Source organism: Alligator mississippiensis, chromosome 2 (assembly GCF_030867095.1).
Source record: "Alligator mississippiensis isolate rAllMis1 chromosome 2, rAllMis1, whole genome shotgun sequence".
NCBI lineage: Eukaryota > Metazoa > Chordata > Crocodylia > Alligatoridae > Alligator > Alligator mississippiensis.
Genome location: NC_081825.1, coordinates 282,978,563 through 282,996,543, shown reverse-complemented (window position 1 = coordinate 282,996,543; position 17,981 = coordinate 282,978,563). Strand labels below are relative to the sequence as shown.

Here is a 17,981-nt window from a genome sequence, read left to right as displayed (position 1 = left end):
TCTGAGGCTTCTCTCCCCAGTAGTTTGTGACCACAGAGGTAAATGAAGGATCCACTCAAACGGTTCTGCATGCAGTGTTTGTGCTAGCTGGCCTTTAGCTGGGAGAATTTATCAGAAGTAGGAGTTCTGCAATTATTAAAGTAGCAGTTTCACAGCTCATGGTCAAGGCAACACTAAGAAAAACAGAATTGTAGACCCCTAAAATCCAGCATTCACAGATCCAACACCCTGGTTGGTGCATGTGCCATGTAAGTGCATATAATGGCAGATGGCATGTAGCATTAGATGTAGAGCAAAAACCAATCTTGTGCTGTGGCAGTCTTGCTGCCAGAGTGAGTCTTGTTTTTATAGGAGAGGTGTTTGGCCCTCTCCCATGAGCTCCCACTCAGAGGGGCTGCTATTTGAATGTTTAATGTTGACTGTACGGAATGTGCTTGGGCAGCAAAACACCAAGATTTGTGAAAGTGCATCCTGCCTGAGCAGCAGCCGTAGGCTGGCTGGGAGCGCGTCAAAGCAAGTTTGGAGAAAAGCAGGAGGTGTCTTGACTAGTCTGGGACTCTGCAAGAGAAACATCAATGAGCTGCTTTGCTGATGTTTTCCGTTCTATTAAATGTGCTGATTTCACCCAGGATCGATCTCCACTATCAGACACCTCAACACTGGTTATATGAAATTTGTCTTAAAGAAAGCAGCCACCTTAGAAGAGAATGATGTGATGTGTTTTTATTTAGTAAGATGTTCTGCAAGTCTCAGTACAGCCTCATATGTAACAAACACCACCATGTTCACGGGAAAAGCACGGATGCAGTTTAACCCAAGTCCTTTGAAAAGAACGGTGAGTCCCTCTGCTTTCACACTCTCTCTGGCACAGTGCATCAGTCCTCTGTATTTGTGTTGTCCTAATTCATCTGCTTGCAGCCGAGACTTAATGACATCCATAGGAGTTGCTACGCCCCACCCCAGCATTCCAGCGCAGCCTCCAGAAACAAGCACAGCAAATATGTCTGCAAAAAGAGAAGTCGTAATAGGAAGTTACCCAGAGGTGGCTAAGGAGATGGGTGCAGCATTAAATGTTTTTCCCATCTAACTCTGGAATGGTTTTAAGGAAGAGGATAGACACTGTTCTTAACCACAAGGTAGTGTTGTACAGTTGGACAAACCAAAAGAACTATATGTAAGATCACACTCTGCATGCAGCTCCTCATTACCTTCCCCTGTAGTCTGTCTATTCAGTACTGGTTATTGGCTCTGTCAGTCATATTAGAGCATTCTGTGCTGTCTAGCATTTTAGATTTTTTCCCATCATCACAGCACGCAAATTTCTTATACTGAGGCTTCTTAACAGGTGAGTTGCAAAGGTAAATACAGTGGGGGCAGCTGATCCTTCCTCCCCTCCCCTGCAAATGGTTGTCATAAGACATTGTACCATTGAGCAGGGAGCAGTATGGTCAACTTCATAGCACTGCACTATGCACAGGCACCTGTGCTGCTCCTGTTCAGGAGAATTATATCAGCACAGGGCTGCCTTGTGCAACAAGAATATTTGGAAAGGGATCCACTGATTCCAGAGAAAGCTGGGCTGTAGAGCTAGCTGGGGTGTCTCTGCAGCATGTCTGACAAGAAAGGTAGGCCACGGGGCTTCAGGGGAAATTGGCTGTGGGGGTTGGGGATTAAGTGGCCTGCACGTGATAGTGCATGGGGAGGGGCTGTGTCTGGAAGCAGATGTGGAGTATGGTACACACAGCTAGATGTGGGGCTCCATGCACAGGCCTACAGCCCACCCATCCACACTACCCCTGTAGTCTGCGTTGGTCCTTGGATCACACTTATTCTAAAGGTAGGCTGCAGGATCAAAGTAAGGAACCACTACCACATGCCAGAGCAATTCACACCACACAGCTGCCAGCCCATCTGTCCTGCCTCCCTGATGTGACGCTCCAGAGAACAGGTAAAAGAGTCTAATGAATGCTGCCAGTTAACCAACCGAGGAATAGGAAGGGAATGTCCTTCAGCCCACAGACAAAGCTTAGTGCTTGACTAAGCTGTGCCTTAGGACTCGAGTTAGCCTGGCTGCTGTTAGTCTCTGTTTCCTGTAGCAGTAAGTGGTATAGGCTCCCAGACAGATATGTACATACTTCCAGTGCCACGTTTTAAATATATTTTGACTTTCCACTGTGCCCAGATAGTTGGCAAGGAGCCTGCTTCCTACATGTACTGTAAGTAGTATGTGATACCAAGGCTGGCCTCTGGGAGAATGGGCCCCTTAGTGAACTTGTATTTTAGCACCCCTTAAGTAGCACTGCTGCAGGCAGGGCAGGAGCATGGGGCACAGTCTGGTGGGGAGGTGGAGCAGCACGGTGCACCAGGCAGGTGGGCAGGCACCACTGTTGCTGTGAGGGGAGCAAGGCAGGTGGACTGGAGCAGGTGCCACCCTACCTGCACATGCCTAGCCTGGCTCCTCCTGAGCAGTGGCTGGAGGCAGGGGTGGGTTGGGTTGGGCTGGGCACCACTTCTCCTGCCTGGGCCAGGGATTGGCCAGGCCAGGGTGGGGAAGGGGAAGAGGAGGATGATGCTGTGACCACACACTGCTCACGTTGGGGGGGAGGGCAGAGAGTGCTTGTGTGCATGCAGCATGCCCCCAGACCACAGCAACCTGGGCAGTTGCCCACATAATCCACCAGTGAAGCCAGCCTTGTGTGTTATGTCTGGGCTGGAGCCTGCCACTACAATGGGCCAGATGCCATGGGCTCTAGGGCTCCTGGCTCCTCTGCAGTTCTGTTTGCAGTTGCCTTGTAACTCTTGCTGAGATTCTCTTTGCTGAAGCATCTGGCATTGGATTCAGCCCACACTAGAAAGTATTTCATAATGACTCTGGGGCTATTTGCATACTAGGAAACATGATAGGCTTGTTTTTGTGACTGAGGGCTGAGCAGGGCCTGTGGGTACTACTACCTGCAGAAGATGCATCTCACTTGCAGAACTGTGTGATTTTACAATGCAGGCAGAACTGGGCACTCACTCCCCAGGAGCCATAAAGAAACCTGAGCTGCTACCAAAAGTGGTGTAGCCAGTCCTTCCCTCTGAAAACACAAGCCTGACAGGGCCTGAGGCTCTTCCTTTTAATTCTGGAATTCTGCTCCCTTTAAATGGCTTGTACAAATTGTCATTAAAAACTGTATCCTTGCCTCCAAATCACTGCTAGGAGCCTGTTCTTGAGGAGGAACCATCTTCTTGTGTATTCATACAGCACCTGGCACAAGTAGTTCCCGGGCCATAACACACATAGTAAAGGTGCCACAACCTGGATGGTTCCAGCCTTCACAGTCCAGCACAACCCCCAGACCACATGAGATGGAAGAAGGGCATTGGCCCCAGCATGTGACACCAAATTTCAATCCCTTTCTGTCTAGCATGAATAGCCTCTGAACCTCTAATTTTGTTGTTTAGCCTAAATTATGGCAGTTTGGTTCCAACTGAACTAAGCAGGTTCTTCTTCATTTTAAATATTTGCCAAGTTCCACTCCAGCAGCATCTGCATTTATTCTTAGATAGCATGATTCCTCTGGATGAGGGGGTGTCAAACATACAGCCTGCGGGGCTCCTGAAGGGGCTGGGAATTTGTGGGCAGGGCAAGCAGAGCTTGCTGCTGAGTTCTGGTGTATGGAGTCCTGTTGGGACAAGTGCATTGGCAGCCAAGGGGCAAGTGATTGGTACTTTTAATTTCTGTAGCTCAGGGGGCAAGGACTGCTTGAGATTGTTCAGGGAACCACCACTCTTCAACTAGTGAAAGCCACCCAATGCAGCTTAGCTTGTGGGGCCTGCAACTGCAGGGTGATCAACACTCACCCATGCTTTGATATAGTCACCAAAGGAAACCACGTTGGAAGGCATTTAAATTAAATGTGAATGAAAACAAAAGCAAGCAGCCTGTGATAAGGACACATTTGGAGGGAACTGTCTAGCAGGTGGGTAAAACTCTGTACATTAAGAGTATGCCTTCTCTCCTAGCACAATATAAATCAAGTCATTTTGTGGGCAGGCCTGCTCCACCTACCTGGTTTACTTTTCCCAGCTGGAGTGAGCCAATCACATAGGACAGAATATGTGAGGAAATATAAGGCAGATGAGTAGCAGTCCCTGCATAATAGTGCTGAACACCCTCTGTATAAACCCCCAAAACCTTCCTCCTTTGCTATCATTTTCAGACAATGCATAGATCCTCGATACTTGGGCTTGGAGCTGGGATCGGAAGTTGCAACTGAGTGATGTGGTTTCTGAGTTTGCATTCGAACTTTGGTTATCTCAGCAGGGGATATCAACAGAACCTGGGAAACAAGACCGGACCAACATTAGCAATGTCATCTTCAACCTTTGGCAAAAGCAATGAAGAATAGCTAGTCTCAGCCCCTCCCCAGGAGTCCCCATTCTCTATGGAAACTACAAGGCTGAAGAGGTCTGATCATGAATTGGGAATTGCAGTCGGGTGAAATGAAGGCAAAGGCAATACACCCAGAACTACCACAGATCCTCATTAAACAACAACCAGCACCAGCAACAGTTTGTCAGGCTGTGAAGAGAAGGGGGGAAATCCTAAGCTAAGAGCACCAGCACTTGTGAACTGGAACCACTGCCATAAAGAATCCTGGAAATTAAACCAATTTGCTAGTGCACTGACTAAGTGACCATTGAGGGAAGATTATCCAATGGATGGTCCACCCAGTGGGAGCAGGGCAACACTTACCTGATAGACTGGAACCAAGCTCCTGAGGCAATTGTAGCACAGACCGAGGACTAGTCAAAAATATGCAAGCACTATGTATAATCATTGAGGGGGAGCCATTGGCATTCAGCATGCCCACCCTGTTCATATAAGCCTCTTCAGAGTGTGAAAAATTGCTCCTAAGTTTCCACTGATGTTTACAATTTCACATTATCTCAGCTACATGCATATTTTGACAAGTAATTTCACTTGCCAGTTGCACACCTCCCTGGTGTGCCCTGGGCCATGCTCAGTTCAGAGAATTAATGGGAAAACCTGACATACTGCCTGTTTTGACATGATCACAGAGATGCAGTTCAGTGCTCTCCTAACGCATTAAATTGACAGTACTTATAGTGTCTCTACCTACAGAGCGAGCACAGCATGATAAAAACCCCATGCTGCATTTTTACCAATGTATCTTATTCTACATGCGTTCTCACTGGCTTGGACTGGTTCAGTCCTTCTGATCAGATCATTCTTAACCTCCCTGTTTGAAATGTCTACAGAGGTGATAAAGGAGGCAGTTTTGTGCTATGGATATCTGCCTAGGCGGGACCACACACACACAACACTGACCCACCATCAGCCAGTGATGCTGATTGCTTTTGACCTGCATTATTAACAAACCAATGACTAGGGCGCTCTCATTAACTGAAGCAGGAATCTGTTACATAAATGGTCTCTATCCAGAGATGGCTAGAGGAGCTTTAAAAGTTTCATGAGGGAAAGGGAAGATCCTGTATTGAATCCCGTATTCTGTTTTTAAAAAAAAAAAAGCAAAACAAAACCTTGTGTAGTCTTTAAGCCCTTATTCAGTGGGTTTATTTTAGAGGATACCCAAAAAATATTTGGGTATCCTCTAAAATAAACCCAGTATTAAGAGCCCAGTGGGACTCCACACCTTTATGGGCCAAACCAGTGTGTGGGAACAACAATGGAAGAGGAGATCTTAAAAAAACCACCATCACTATGGTGGGAACAAAGGACTGGAAGGGACCTTCAAGGACATCAAGTCCAGCCCCTGGCATTCCTAGGCCGTTGTTAACCCACAGAATCCCCACTTCAGACCTTCATACCCTAAGACATACATGTACAGGAAAGCCAGGGCTCTGCCAGTGACAAGAAAGGAGGAGATGATATACAGTCTTTTGCAAGACTCCAAAGGGATATTGTGGACAGGAGTTTTCAAAGACCTTCCTGCAAGCACCAGAGAAAAGGTACTCATCACATTTTCAGCCTCACATTAATAGAAACAGGAACTTTGTTGATTACTTTATTTGCTCTTTACCTACCCGAACCACCCCAGTAGCGCAACCAGCCAGAGAAATATCCACCTTTGAGGGTTTTGCATCTGAAGTGCCATATCTTAACCTGCAGATGTTATAAAGGCAGTTTCTGTAAGTGCCGAAAGAAACAGAAGAAATGAGCGACACTGTGAGGACCGACATGGACATGCCTTTGTAAAACCCCAGGATCTAGCATGAAAGAGAGAAAAAGGAAGGATTAAAAAAGGGAATGACCTAAGGAGGGCATTTGTGTTAGTCCAGTCCGGTCTGAAATCCAATCCATACGTGGTCATGTCACAAACCTCCCCCAGAAGCATAGCTTTAGTAGCAAATTAATAAGATAAGGTTCAGACTAAGCCTTTTTCCCTGAAATGTGGCTGTTTATGGAACTTCTCTTCCCCAAAAACCCACATAGCCCCAAGCTGACTAATCTAGAGCTGCCTTAGTTCTCTCTGGCTCACATCTAAGATCACTCCTCCCTTCTCTCCAGAGGAGATGAGCTACCTGCAGCTTGCATCAGCAGGAATAGCTAAGCAGGGTCATCATCTGCTCTCAAGTCAATTCACATCATTTCTCCTGTTGTTTTCCTTTATAAATGTGATGCATCAAAGTAGCTGTCCCTACCTTTTCTGTTTTGTACACTTCCTGAATGCAGTGCCAAATTCCATTATAGCTCCTCTCAGTCTGAATTCTCACCTGTAAACATAAAACAAGCTTTGACATCAACAACATGCTAAACTTACTGACTAATGCATTCATACCACGCCTTTTGATTTGCTGTGGAATACTTACCCCACCCCCCGCCCCACAAAAAAAAAAAGCAAGCAAGACTAGACTTGTATAACAATGTGGTGGAAAAAAATAAAGCATTCTTTCGTATGATTGATCTAGTAAGTATAGAGAGAAAGGCAAAAGAGAACAGTTTAGTTCAGGGGTGGGCAAAATATGGCCCGTGGGCTAGACCCAGCCCGCAATTGATTGTATCCAGTCCGTGGATGCCCCTGTGGTGCTCTGCATAGAGCCAAGTCCTGCCTGGGGCAGCCCACGCCAAACTCCTGCCCATGCCGCCCATGTCACCGCCCCAGCTCCAGCCCTGGCCCCGGCCAGGGCACACAGCTTCCCAGCAGAGTTGCTCTGGCTGCTACTGCAGCCTCCCAGGTACTGCTCAGCTCTTCCCACCTCTGATGACTCCTCCTACTGCACTGCTCTGAGCAGCAGGTAGCACAGGGAAGTGGTGATGGCTGTGGGGACGTGTGTCCAGCCAGGTGGTGGGGGAGGGCAAAAAATATTTTTTGAAATAAAATTTAAAATGTTAAAGTAGATGTTTGATTTTCAGTATATGATTTGTTTTTTATGTATGATTTATTAAAATATCTTCTAAAGATTGTATGTGCGACCCTCAACAGCTCAGAAAAACTCATTAAGCGGCCCGCCAGCCAAAATATTTGCCCACCTGGGTTTAGTTCCATGTGATAGATAAGAATTGAAATTAAAAAAAAAATACCTTTACTGTATCCAGTGGATAACCCACAGCAGTACTCAAGCCACCTGAAACAGACATTGTATGTAACATGGTTACCAGCATATACAATAACCAGGCTATTTTCTTACTGCCAAGGAAGTAATTAACTGAATTACAGTGATAGTCAATGCCAGAGTCAAGTTGCCCTCAGAACCAAACTCTCTAACTTGTCAATAACAGCCACAAAGGTTAAGGCAAGGATCAAGGGATAAAATTAATAGATTAATCTAAGAGGCCCAGACACATTCACGGAAGAACTTTGACTGTAAAAAGAAACTTCCATGAGGGCACGGAGACATGGTGCAAGTCAGAACTGGCAGGGACACAGAAACAAGTGCTGAAAGGGATATGGAGAGCTGCCACCTCCCCGGACAAGAAGTTGTCCTGTTGACTTTAGTCGTGCTTGGAATTTTAATGGATGATCAGCACAAACGAATTGTTTTGCACTCCCCCATCCTCAATCTCCTCAGTATATTCTCTTAGACCAGGGGTCAGAAACGTTTTTGTGCAGAGTGCCAAAAACACCTGCAACCTCTACTTGTAAAATGTTGGCATGCCAGGGGCCCAGGCCTTGTTATGGTAGTGCAGCCCTGTCCCTTTCCCACCATCTGCTCCATGGATGGGACAACAAGCTGGGCTGGGGCTCCATGGATCCCGATGCAAGTGCTTGCAGCCTCCCCGCCACCTGCTGTAAGCAGCCCAGGCTCTGTGGCGGGAAGCAGAGGCCTGCCCAGAACCTGGGCCATCTGTGGCAGGCACCTACTAAGCTGGAAGCAACTGCACCGGGGTCCATGGAGCCCCAGCCCAGTTTGTGGCCAGCAGCAGGTGTATGTGTACCTTGGGGCAGCCAGCATCGAAGAGGCAGGGGCTGGGCTGCCACAACAAGGATCCCCCACGGCTCCCCTGCTATCTACCCCAAGGTGCACATACCAAGCAAAATGCCTTCGTATGCCACGCTCCGGTACGCATGCCGGGGTTTGCCGACCCCTGTCTTAAACAGTAAGCACTTGGCTGAGGAGCCATGCCTTCACATGTAGCACAAGGTGATTTCAATTATGACTGAGCCCCGAGTCCAACCTTGTGCAGACAACAGCAGCTCCTGCTCAGGCTCCAGCATAGGGTATGCAGCAGGGGCCAGCAGCTAGGGAGGTAGGGCCACAGCTGTGGCAACAGGCAAGGCAGCCAGGGGGTGATGGGGCTGTGTCAACTCTTGTCCTGGGCTGTACAACAGGCCATGCCCCCAAGCTCTGGGGGACTGCCAGTAGTGCAGTGGGCCATCTGTTTGACACCCGTTCTCTAGTGGCTACTGAGCAGTCTTGATGGGGGTTGTGCATGCAACTGTGCCAGAAGTATTATATAGTGAAGAATGTAGCTAAGTAGCCACACACTAAGGAAGAACTACATTCCTTGGAGGCTACAACTTCTCAGCAAGCAACACCCCTTGTTCAAAGGGGAAGTAGATACTGACTGCAGTCAAAAAACATGATAGAGCACAGCTGGACGAAGACTCAAGGGCAGGCAGCCTGTGGCAGGATCAAGCCCAGAATTACATGCGTGTGCTTTCCACGTGCACTGACTGTGCCAGTACACTGCAAAGAGAGAAGCAGAACTGAACAAAACAAAGATTAACAGCTGAAGAGGAAGCAGCCCTTGATGGGGAGCCAGGCTGTACTCAGAATCCCCGAGGCGGGATGTGATGCAACGTCAGGGCAGTAACGCGCGTACAGCATGCCGCACAATTCCACTGGCTGCTGTGCAACTCAGAAATGGCAGAGCTGACCTCCGGTTCCCTCCCTCCCACCCCCGCCGCCCCCAGGGTTCAGCTCTAACTGAGCAAGTCTAAAGTGCAACCCTCTAGTAAGAACGCTGAAGAGGATTAATGATGGGGTATGTACAAAGTCAGCCTGCTTAATGGAGCTCTCCTGTGCACCAGCTGACCTTTATTGCCACAGAGTGACAGTAAATATATTGCTTTTAACATGCTCCTGGGATCTGTCTGCCCCAAATATAGAAACCAGGGCACATTTCTAGGTCTTAAAATAGTCACTAGAGATGGAAGCTCAGTAATTCTAGGAGGCAAAGCGACTACCATGATGGTGTAGGGGGAACAAACTGCTTCCCTGAACATTTCATTTGATCACAGCAGCTAACAGATTTTCACTGCTGCTATCTATCACCACTATATTTCCCAGCCTGTGGCTCCACATGTAAATGAATTGTTTTGCACTTGAATAGTGTTATTTTCAATGTTATAACTAGGCAACTGGCTAACATCTGGTCAAAATATGAGGCACCCACCAACCTCAAAGGCAAAAAGCTGAGACAGTTAAGCTATATCCATTCAGGATATTTTTAATGACCAGTCCTGATTTTCTGAAAGGAACTGTAAGGGTCTTAAAAATACTGCATCAGGCCTTTAAGTAAGCTCCGAAAAGACTATGAGCCATATGTTTCCTGGTGGCTTACCCATTTAATAATGTCCATCACTGAGTGCTTTAAAAAAAAAAAAAAGGCATGTTGGCTGCTGTGGTCACTTCCCCAGATGCACTCCCCTGAAATAACACAGCTATCTTGGTGACTGAATAGCCCTATGTCACTGACACAATCAGCATCTGCATGATTAAGTCAGAGTCCCCACAGCTAATCCAGGACACGAAAATCCTGGACAAAGCCTACATGACCTTCGCCCACTTAGAAAAGAGAATGACATTTGTCCTACCTGCTGTGCAGGCATCTCCAGCAAGTCTGCCTGGCAAGGAAGATCAACAGCAGAAGCAGGTGAAAAGTAGGCCAGCCAGTCCTTTTTGCATTTCAAAGGCAGAAGAAGGGTACAGTGTTGGAAATGGGGAGGGAGACTACACAGACCAGGAAGAAAGGAATTAAAAACAGGGGCTTACTGGGTCCGGGCTCCAGAACAGGCAGAGAATGAAAGCGTGCCCCGGCCAGTCTGGGTCCGATGCCTATAGGCACATCACTAGATGGTGGCACCTGGAAAGCTAAGGCAGGGCAGCCAGTAACAGGCCCATCTGCTGTGCAGTCACCACTGCTTACATGGCCTCTCCGATGGATGCAAGTTGCACCATGCCCCTCACTGTTGAAAGGTGGCACTTTTGCCAGCTTGGAGCCTATGCTGGTTAAAAGGGAGATACTGTGTGTGGTGGAGCTATGTTGCTGTTCTGGCTGCCCCACTGCACCCAGGGAGGGAGGAATCCGTGCTGCCTTGCAGCACGTGCTCACAGAGACATCCCTAACAGCTGCTGCACCCCGGACAATGTCCTGCAAGAGAGCTACTGCCATGGCAAAAACTTCCTGGGGTGGCCATTCCAGTGCCCTCCCCAAGTCAGCACCTAGGGACAGTGCCCTGCTCACCCATCCCGTCACACTACTATGTGCACAGGTCCCAGACAGGGGCCAGGGAACAACCGCCTTCCTTTCGACTAGACATTATTATTGACACCTTTCCCTCACCTTTTCCAAGGCCGGTACTGCCCCTCCCCATCCTTTCCACAGATACAAGGACCCAAGGGGCAGAGAGAAACTATCTGCAAATCTTAGAGTTAGGGAGCTACAGACATCAGCTCTGGCTCTCCAGCCTTCCACACAAACCCATCTATTGTACAGGGCTGTTTGCAGACTCAAGTAGACATCACTGCACATTTAGGCACAGCGTACACTCCACATGTCTGGCACCTGGACTGACTTCATCCCAGCCAGCTCCTCCATGCCCTCTTTTCAGTTGCTGGAGGGCAGCAGGAAGTTTCCTAGTCTCTGTGCCCCCAGGAGCACCCAGCCCAAAAGTTACATCCTCACGAGACAGATGCCAGCATGTTCCTGAGCTGGGCACAAAGGCCCAGAGACCCCTTTTATGGAAAAAAAAAAAAAAGCAAAGAACAGGACATGTTCTTTGGTTGGTCTTTTAAATTCTGCTCTTTCCCTGGGCCGCCCCAGTCAGTGGATCAATTTGCAGACTTTGGGGGTTTGTGGTCCCGCTGGCTCCTCCCAGCCCTAGAAGGGTAATTAAATGTGTCCCCTCACACACTCATGTACCCACCCAGCCCTTTCTAGACCAGCAATCAAGTCTGCCCCCAGCTCCAAAGGCATGTCCACCCCATGATGGCAGCATCCCCCAGCCACCTGCTCCCACCTTCATGCTCTAAACTGGGCACTGAAGATGCTCTGAGGCAGCTGCTCTTGCGATGCCAGTCTCAGGCCTGCTTGAGAGCTGCTGCTGAACGATAACCCCAGAGTGGCATCACCAGTGCAGTTCCAGGTTTGTAGTACAAGCATTTGGGACATGTCACCCACCACAGCAGACAGGCCCTAAATGTGAATCCTGTCTTGGGTACAGCCACATCACTTTCTGCCCATCCCCCCTGACCTCTGTTCCTCCCAGGGCTCCTTCCCCAACTCTGCAAACCTGGGTCACCTCAGCCAGATCCTTTTCTCTCCTTTCCAGTCCCACTGCTGCAGGGACAGAGGGAGAGGAAAGGATTAGAGCAGCATTTGCCCACAGGAGGTGAGCAAGGAAAGGGAAACAGGCAGACAAGTCAATCAGAGGGGGCTTCCTGCTGCAACCTCTGAGCCTTCACTTGGGTGGGATTGATGGTCAGGAGGGCTGGAGTTCCCCCCGCCCTTGTCAGACTTGTTGGAGCATGGGTCAAAGTGCTCTGATGGGAGAAGAAATCACAAGTGTTAGCAACACTGACCCTTCATACACTTTCCAGAGCTCCAGCCCAGGGAAACCCTGCGCCCCATAGTCTCCAAAACCTCAGCACCCCATGGATTATCCCCATGAAGGGGTTGAGCATCCAGCACACAAAACTTTAACACCTGAGGTGTCCAGCCAAGTCTGTCAAAGGCTGTGGAAGACCAGAGAGCTGTGAACTCTGTCACGCCATACGAATAGCTCTAGGAAGAGAGAGCATGAGCTGTGCGTATAGCACAGCAGAACCAAACAAGGCTAGGTCTGTATAGAAAGCATATACAAGATATGACCCCCATTCTGTAGTGCTGCTCTTATAAAATGTGCAAGTAAAATAGAGAAATCTGGTTAAGAACCTACATTCCTTTTCTTAGGAGTTATTCTTGGTGGCTAGCTTATCTGGTATGATAAACTACAGCCGTTATACCTCCTCCCCTCACAAACAAGGGTTAGTGTTGCTAATTCTCATGATCACTCACAAGAGAGTGCATTTTACGTTGGATAGCCAACATAGCCTGGGGGGCCACAAAAGAGCAGAAGCAAAACACGCAGATGGCCTTCAGTGAAAAATTAAGTAATGAATGACGGTGTACAGTTATAAAAAAAACACATCTATTACAGTTATGTAAACGACATCGACTCAGCACTGTAGATAAAATCCTGCCTTGCTAGCATGTGGCCTGAGGAGAGGCAGCCATCCTGGTTCAGGGAAACTTTGTAAAGCACTAAGGGAATGTAAGAACTGCCCTACCTGATCCCACCTGTGCCCCCTCCAATCTGGTCACATGTCTCCAACCGTCTCCCATACCAGATACTTTAGCAGTTTAGCCAAAAGAACAAGGAACTTTTTTGTGGACAAATATGGAATAACCCATGTACACAGTAATTTTTTGTATAACCCTGGGCAGTATTCATCTGGTTTATGTCCCAGCTCCAGCAAGATGGAGAGAAGCACTGCCTGCTGCTAACCTGGCTGCTCACCCATGAGCAGTGATAGACATACCTTGCCTTCTGCTTATGAGAATACTAGCTCCTATGTCCTGGGTCGAAAAAAAAGTCCTTTTAGTCACATACACACACACCCTGGGCACCTAGAAAACATAGGTGAATACAGATATATATAAAGGGATCTGCTAACTAACAACTCCAGCCCATTTTCAGATTACTGCACGTATCTCTAAGCAATACACTTCTGCTTTCACAAGACCCAGGCTCTGAGCTAGTCCCAGAGCCACAGAAGCAATAAATAGCATTTGGAAGAGACACACATCAATATATTTGTATGTTTACAAGGAAACAATTTATCACCCTGGGTCCTTACCAGTTAGGATTTAAGGGGACTGTGTCCCTTTGTTACTCTACACTAGGAGCCAGGGAGGGTTTTCTCAAAAAAACAACCCTCAAAGCACATCAAGGTCTCAGGCACATCATATATTAAACAAACCCTGTTATCTGTGTTGCCATTTTAGCTGTTTGTTCAGCTGGGGCTGCAAGGTGTCTGGATATGTGAAAATACAGTAGACAACCCTGTTCCAACTCTTATACATATTTCCATAGCAAAGCAATTCTTGACCCAACTGCAGGGCTGAGAGGCAGTTTATTCTCGTAGGAAGCTCTTCTAACCTTGGAAGCACACATCAAGGAAATAATGGCATTATCCACATCAGACTGGTGATGATGATCATACTGCTAGCTGCTGCAGTTTGTGCACAAGCCCCCATCACCTCACATTCAAGCTCTCTAGGCAGCAAAGTATCTGAAAGGAGTTTGTTTTCTACAGATGCAAGACTGTGCCATGCCTCATAGGCAGGTACTGAGTTCCCATAGGTAACAGGTAGGAAGACAGGCAGAAGGCAGAGCAGAAGGCAGCCACCACCTTGGTCAGATGCTATGCATGACAAAGTATGTTGCTCTCTGCAGATGCTCAAGCTTCTCTGAATCATTTAGTCTTTAAGGTGCCACCTGCTCTGCTTTCTGCCCAACTTCAGACAAACACAGCTGACCACTTCAGAGCTAGGAAAAAATCTCAGTCTCACATGCCTGTAGCAATGAGCTGCAATTAGGATAAGCAAATGAACTTCTGATTAAAATGTACTTTGAATTACAACCAAAGGGATCCTTCTGTATCCCAGATACATTTTAGAGAATCAGACAAAGAAGTATCGGGTGCCCTCCATTTCCATTCACTTGAGTGAGGAAGGAGGACAATGAGCACCTTGCTGGATCAGGTCTGTGACTATATTGTGACATTCACAGAAGACGCACTTTTGCAGGTGTAGTAAAATGCAAACCTGAGGGCAGTGGGACAGAGGACATGATGAATACCAATTGACTGGTTTGAAGGCCTGGACAGGGCCCAAAAGATTTGTGTCAAAAGTTTCCTTAATTACGGTATATAATCTTCACAAATCACAGTGGACAAGAGAGATGTCCAAAGACAGAAAAAAAGGGCTGCGTTACACTGGGCTGACACAGACACAAGGTACTCCACACATGCAGTGAACTGGGGCATTTGATACCCAGGTTTAAAGAACCTTATACACTTTCCCCAAGTTCACATTCTCAGGCAAACCACCTGTGCTCAGGCTCATACAGCCACCACACACAAACGAGAGGAGAGGCAAACCAGAGGGAAGGAAGGAGAGTCACAGTGAGGGGACTAAATATACCTCTCCTGCAGCCATTCCAGAGTTGACTCAGGGCTCACTTACATAGTTACTAGGCAGAAGCTGCAGTTAAGTATGTCATGCTATATCAATGTCTGCACGGGCAACTGCTCCCTCCTGATCTGCTCAGCAAGAAGCCGTCATAGTTCAGAGGATCTGGAAGCCTGCTTGGAACTGACATGGGAGAGTTTTAGCACATTCCCGGCCATGTGGGAGATGGCACGACTCGTTCTAGGACCTCACTCTGTGCAGTTCTCCCGGTCCCGTCCATCATAGCTATTTCAGAATTTTGTCTTTCAAATTCACCAAAGAAATGTCATGGTTTAAAACGGAGTTGCACTAATATAGGCCCCCCAGAAGCCTCAAAGTAAAAGTGGTTCATTTTTTAAACTAGTTAACAATTTGTTCCTGGAACGAGGTCTGCTATGTAGTAAGCCTGCATTGAAATAACCCCTGACCAAGCTGCAAATAAATCCTGGTCCAAGGTTATCCTTATTTAAATCTTCTTTTTTAACAGCAACAAAGTTACTTCACCATTGAAAATGTTCTCAGTTCTCCAAAACCCCGAAGGCCCACCAGTATGTCATGTGCCCCAGAACTCTGGATAACAGCAGCGCTGTATCAGCAGTGTGCTTTAGTATCTGGTGTTGTTTTGCTTAATCATTTTGATATTAGATGAGGGGGTAATGCAAAGCAGCAATCCCAGCTAACCAAGTTTAATGATATTCATGCTCTGTAAATTTACTCTGCTGATCTTCTTAAAGTAATAGAGAATATGTTATAAAAAGGCAGTCCTCATGAAACCACTGAATGATCCTTAACTATCGCATTGCCACTTGTGTCATCAGTATCTGCTTGTACATAGCAAAGAAGCACAGCTGTCTGCTTTCATCAAACATGCACCATTTTATCTATGTATTTACCTCCAATGGCTCCAGCAATGAAATCCATCTGTACGGTCTGCTGCCTTAACTGTCCTGATCAAATGTTGGAATTGTGGAGGAAAAGTAGATTCAAATTCAGCCTTTATGAGGAACAAGAGCCCCTCAGTCCTTCAGAGAAGATGCAGTTTGCACTGTACAACCCCCTCCTATTTCCAGCTTTCTCCAAAGGTTATGTTCTCGGGGGGAAGAATTAATGAATTATACATTAGCAGGGTGAGACAAAAAGACTGGACCAGTTCCAAGAATATGGTGAATAAATAATCCTGTGCAGAGTTGAACTGGAACATTGAACTAAAGCCTCCATTCTGGTTGCCTTTCACCTGCAAAATCGCAATGACATGGCTTTACAAAGACCATGTCGAGAACATGGAGGTGTACTCGTTAGTCGGAGAAGACGGTTGCTTGCATCCCTGGTCCGTGCACAGCCACATGCAACACAACCATGTGGAATGGTCCTGCCAAGAAGCACCCTTTCAAAATGGACCCAATTCTCTCACAAGGGCAAAATATGGCCCTTTTCCAAGTCATGCTCAAGAAATTCATCCAGACCTTTCCCCCTTACTCTCCTGGCTTTTCAGTCCTGCACTGTTCTCAGGTGACCTGCACCATGGGGAGTGTTGAAAAGCAGAAGTCAATTCAGTTATGCATGGAGGGATTGCTTCCCTTCCCTGGTGGGTGCTTGCAAGAACCAGAGGAAGTCAGCCTCTGGAAGAATTCGCACTCTGGAGAACAGCGAGGCCTCAAAGATGTATTGCGGGAGAAGGAATAGGAAGGAGGTCTCTCCTTGAAGCAGCTTCTAGACCTCACAGATAATGGTTGCCAGAAAAGGGAGCCATTCCTCTCTCACTCTTTCTCTCCCTCTCACACACACACTTTTGTACACATTGATGGGGAGCAAGATACAGACATCAGGAAAAAGTCTTTTAATATTGGCCATACAGAGCAATTGTGCTGGCTTCAGTGATGAGGTAGGACTCTAGTGGGGCACCAACAGTGCCAGATCCCCAAGTATCATGAGAGCTACAGGGTCAGCATTTACTCCCTTACAGGTACAACATTTCTCAGTACTGTTCCTGCATATCCACATATAGTTGGGACTCACCAATTCCTAGGATAGCTGGTCCAAAAATATCTTTTGCAAACATGTCCCTTCCTCCATCAAATAATTTTGGAATGCAGTATTTTTCAACTAGTTTAGATGCCCAGCTCCATTGCTGGGAGCTGCTGTTTGAGAGAATTTGTCCACACGCAAATCTATGCCATGGGATGCATCAGTGCATACTGCTGTCAGACTTGTAGCTTCCATATACACAGGAGAAATTGCTTAAGTCTGTAACAGCTTGGTTGGATCAGAGCTGAAGAGCACAGGTAGAGAGACCTTGTCCCAGGTGTGATTCATCACAAGTCAATGGAGTTTTACTAGAAATGAGTTTGGCTCCCTGAGCCAAATGTCATAACCAACACACAACCAGTGCTTGCAAAACACAGGTGCTTTTGTACACAAGCACGAGGCAGTGCGAACTCAAGACATTCCAACCAAAGTTTTTGAGATATTTTTACTTACCCTCAGCAGGGTAAGCTTTACCTGTGTTTTGCCCTCCTTGCCCCAGTGGCCGAACCTTGTCCCCATCCCCACCTCTGCCACCTCAACCCCTGGGACCACCACCCTGACTGCTGGGCCTTTCTGGCCATGTCTAGCACCCCACTGCCACCCCCGGACCCTGACACTAACCCCAGGGGAACCTGATTCTGAGCCCATTCCCCTGCCCCGGCTCCCACAAAACTAAGGAAGAAAAGTGAAACCTGTTCTGTGATCTCACTTCACACAAACCCTCAGCTTAGTATGCTACAGCAGTGGGGGCCAAGCTTTTTGCAGATGTGGGCAGGTGTGCCACAAATTAGCCCTTCACCCTGCCTGAGTATCACTCTGATCACCTTCCTCTGCCTAGAAGGCCAGAGAATTGATCTCTTTGAAGGTATCACTGCACCTAGCAAAGTCTGGTGAGAAAAGAAAAAGCAAACCACGTGGACTGTCCAATAAGGTTAGCCAAGAGTGGAAGGGAACACTACACAATGCTTACTGCTCTGTCCTATCCATG

General features: G+C 47.5%; 1 protein-coding gene across 7 annotated transcripts; it reads right to left on the bottom strand.

Moving 5' to 3' along the window:
* Positions 1-708: 708 nt before the first annotated feature.
* Positions 709-16,043, bottom strand: SLC25A47 (solute carrier family 25 member 47). Of its 7 annotated transcripts, none has more exons than XM_019481588.2 (6): positions 15,862-16,043; positions 7,553-7,596; positions 6,673-6,744; positions 6,055-6,237; positions 4,055-4,325; positions 709-1,004 (listed from the first exon to the last, which is right to left on the bottom strand). In XM_019481588.2, the coding sequence occupies exons 1-6, from the start codon at positions 15,887-15,889 to the stop codon at positions 724-726; spliced, it is 879 nt and encodes a 292-aa protein (XP_019337133.1). In that variant the 5' UTR covers positions 15,890-16,043; the 3' UTR covers positions 709-723. The 7 variants fall into 7 exon arrangements, with proteins under 7 accessions (XP_019337133.1, XP_019337134.1, XP_059579206.1 ...); XM_019481589.2 differs by having other exon boundaries at positions 6,097-6,237; XM_059723223.1 differs by having other exon boundaries at positions 6,055-6,157.
* Positions 16,044-17,981: the final 1,938 nt, after the last annotated feature.

Coding starts and splice junctions, on each gene's coding strand:
- SLC25A47 (XM_019481588.2), bottom strand. CDS start 15,889: ATGGATTTCATTGCTGGAGCCATTGGAG. Junction 6,745..7,552: donor ATCCACTGGATACAGTAAAG/GTATTTTTTTTT, acceptor TTATGTTTACAG/GTGAGAATTCAGACTGAGAG. Junction 6,238..6,672: donor AAGTGTACAAAACAGAAAAG/GTAGGGACAGCT, acceptor CTTTCATGCTAG/ATCCTGGGGTTTTACAAAGG.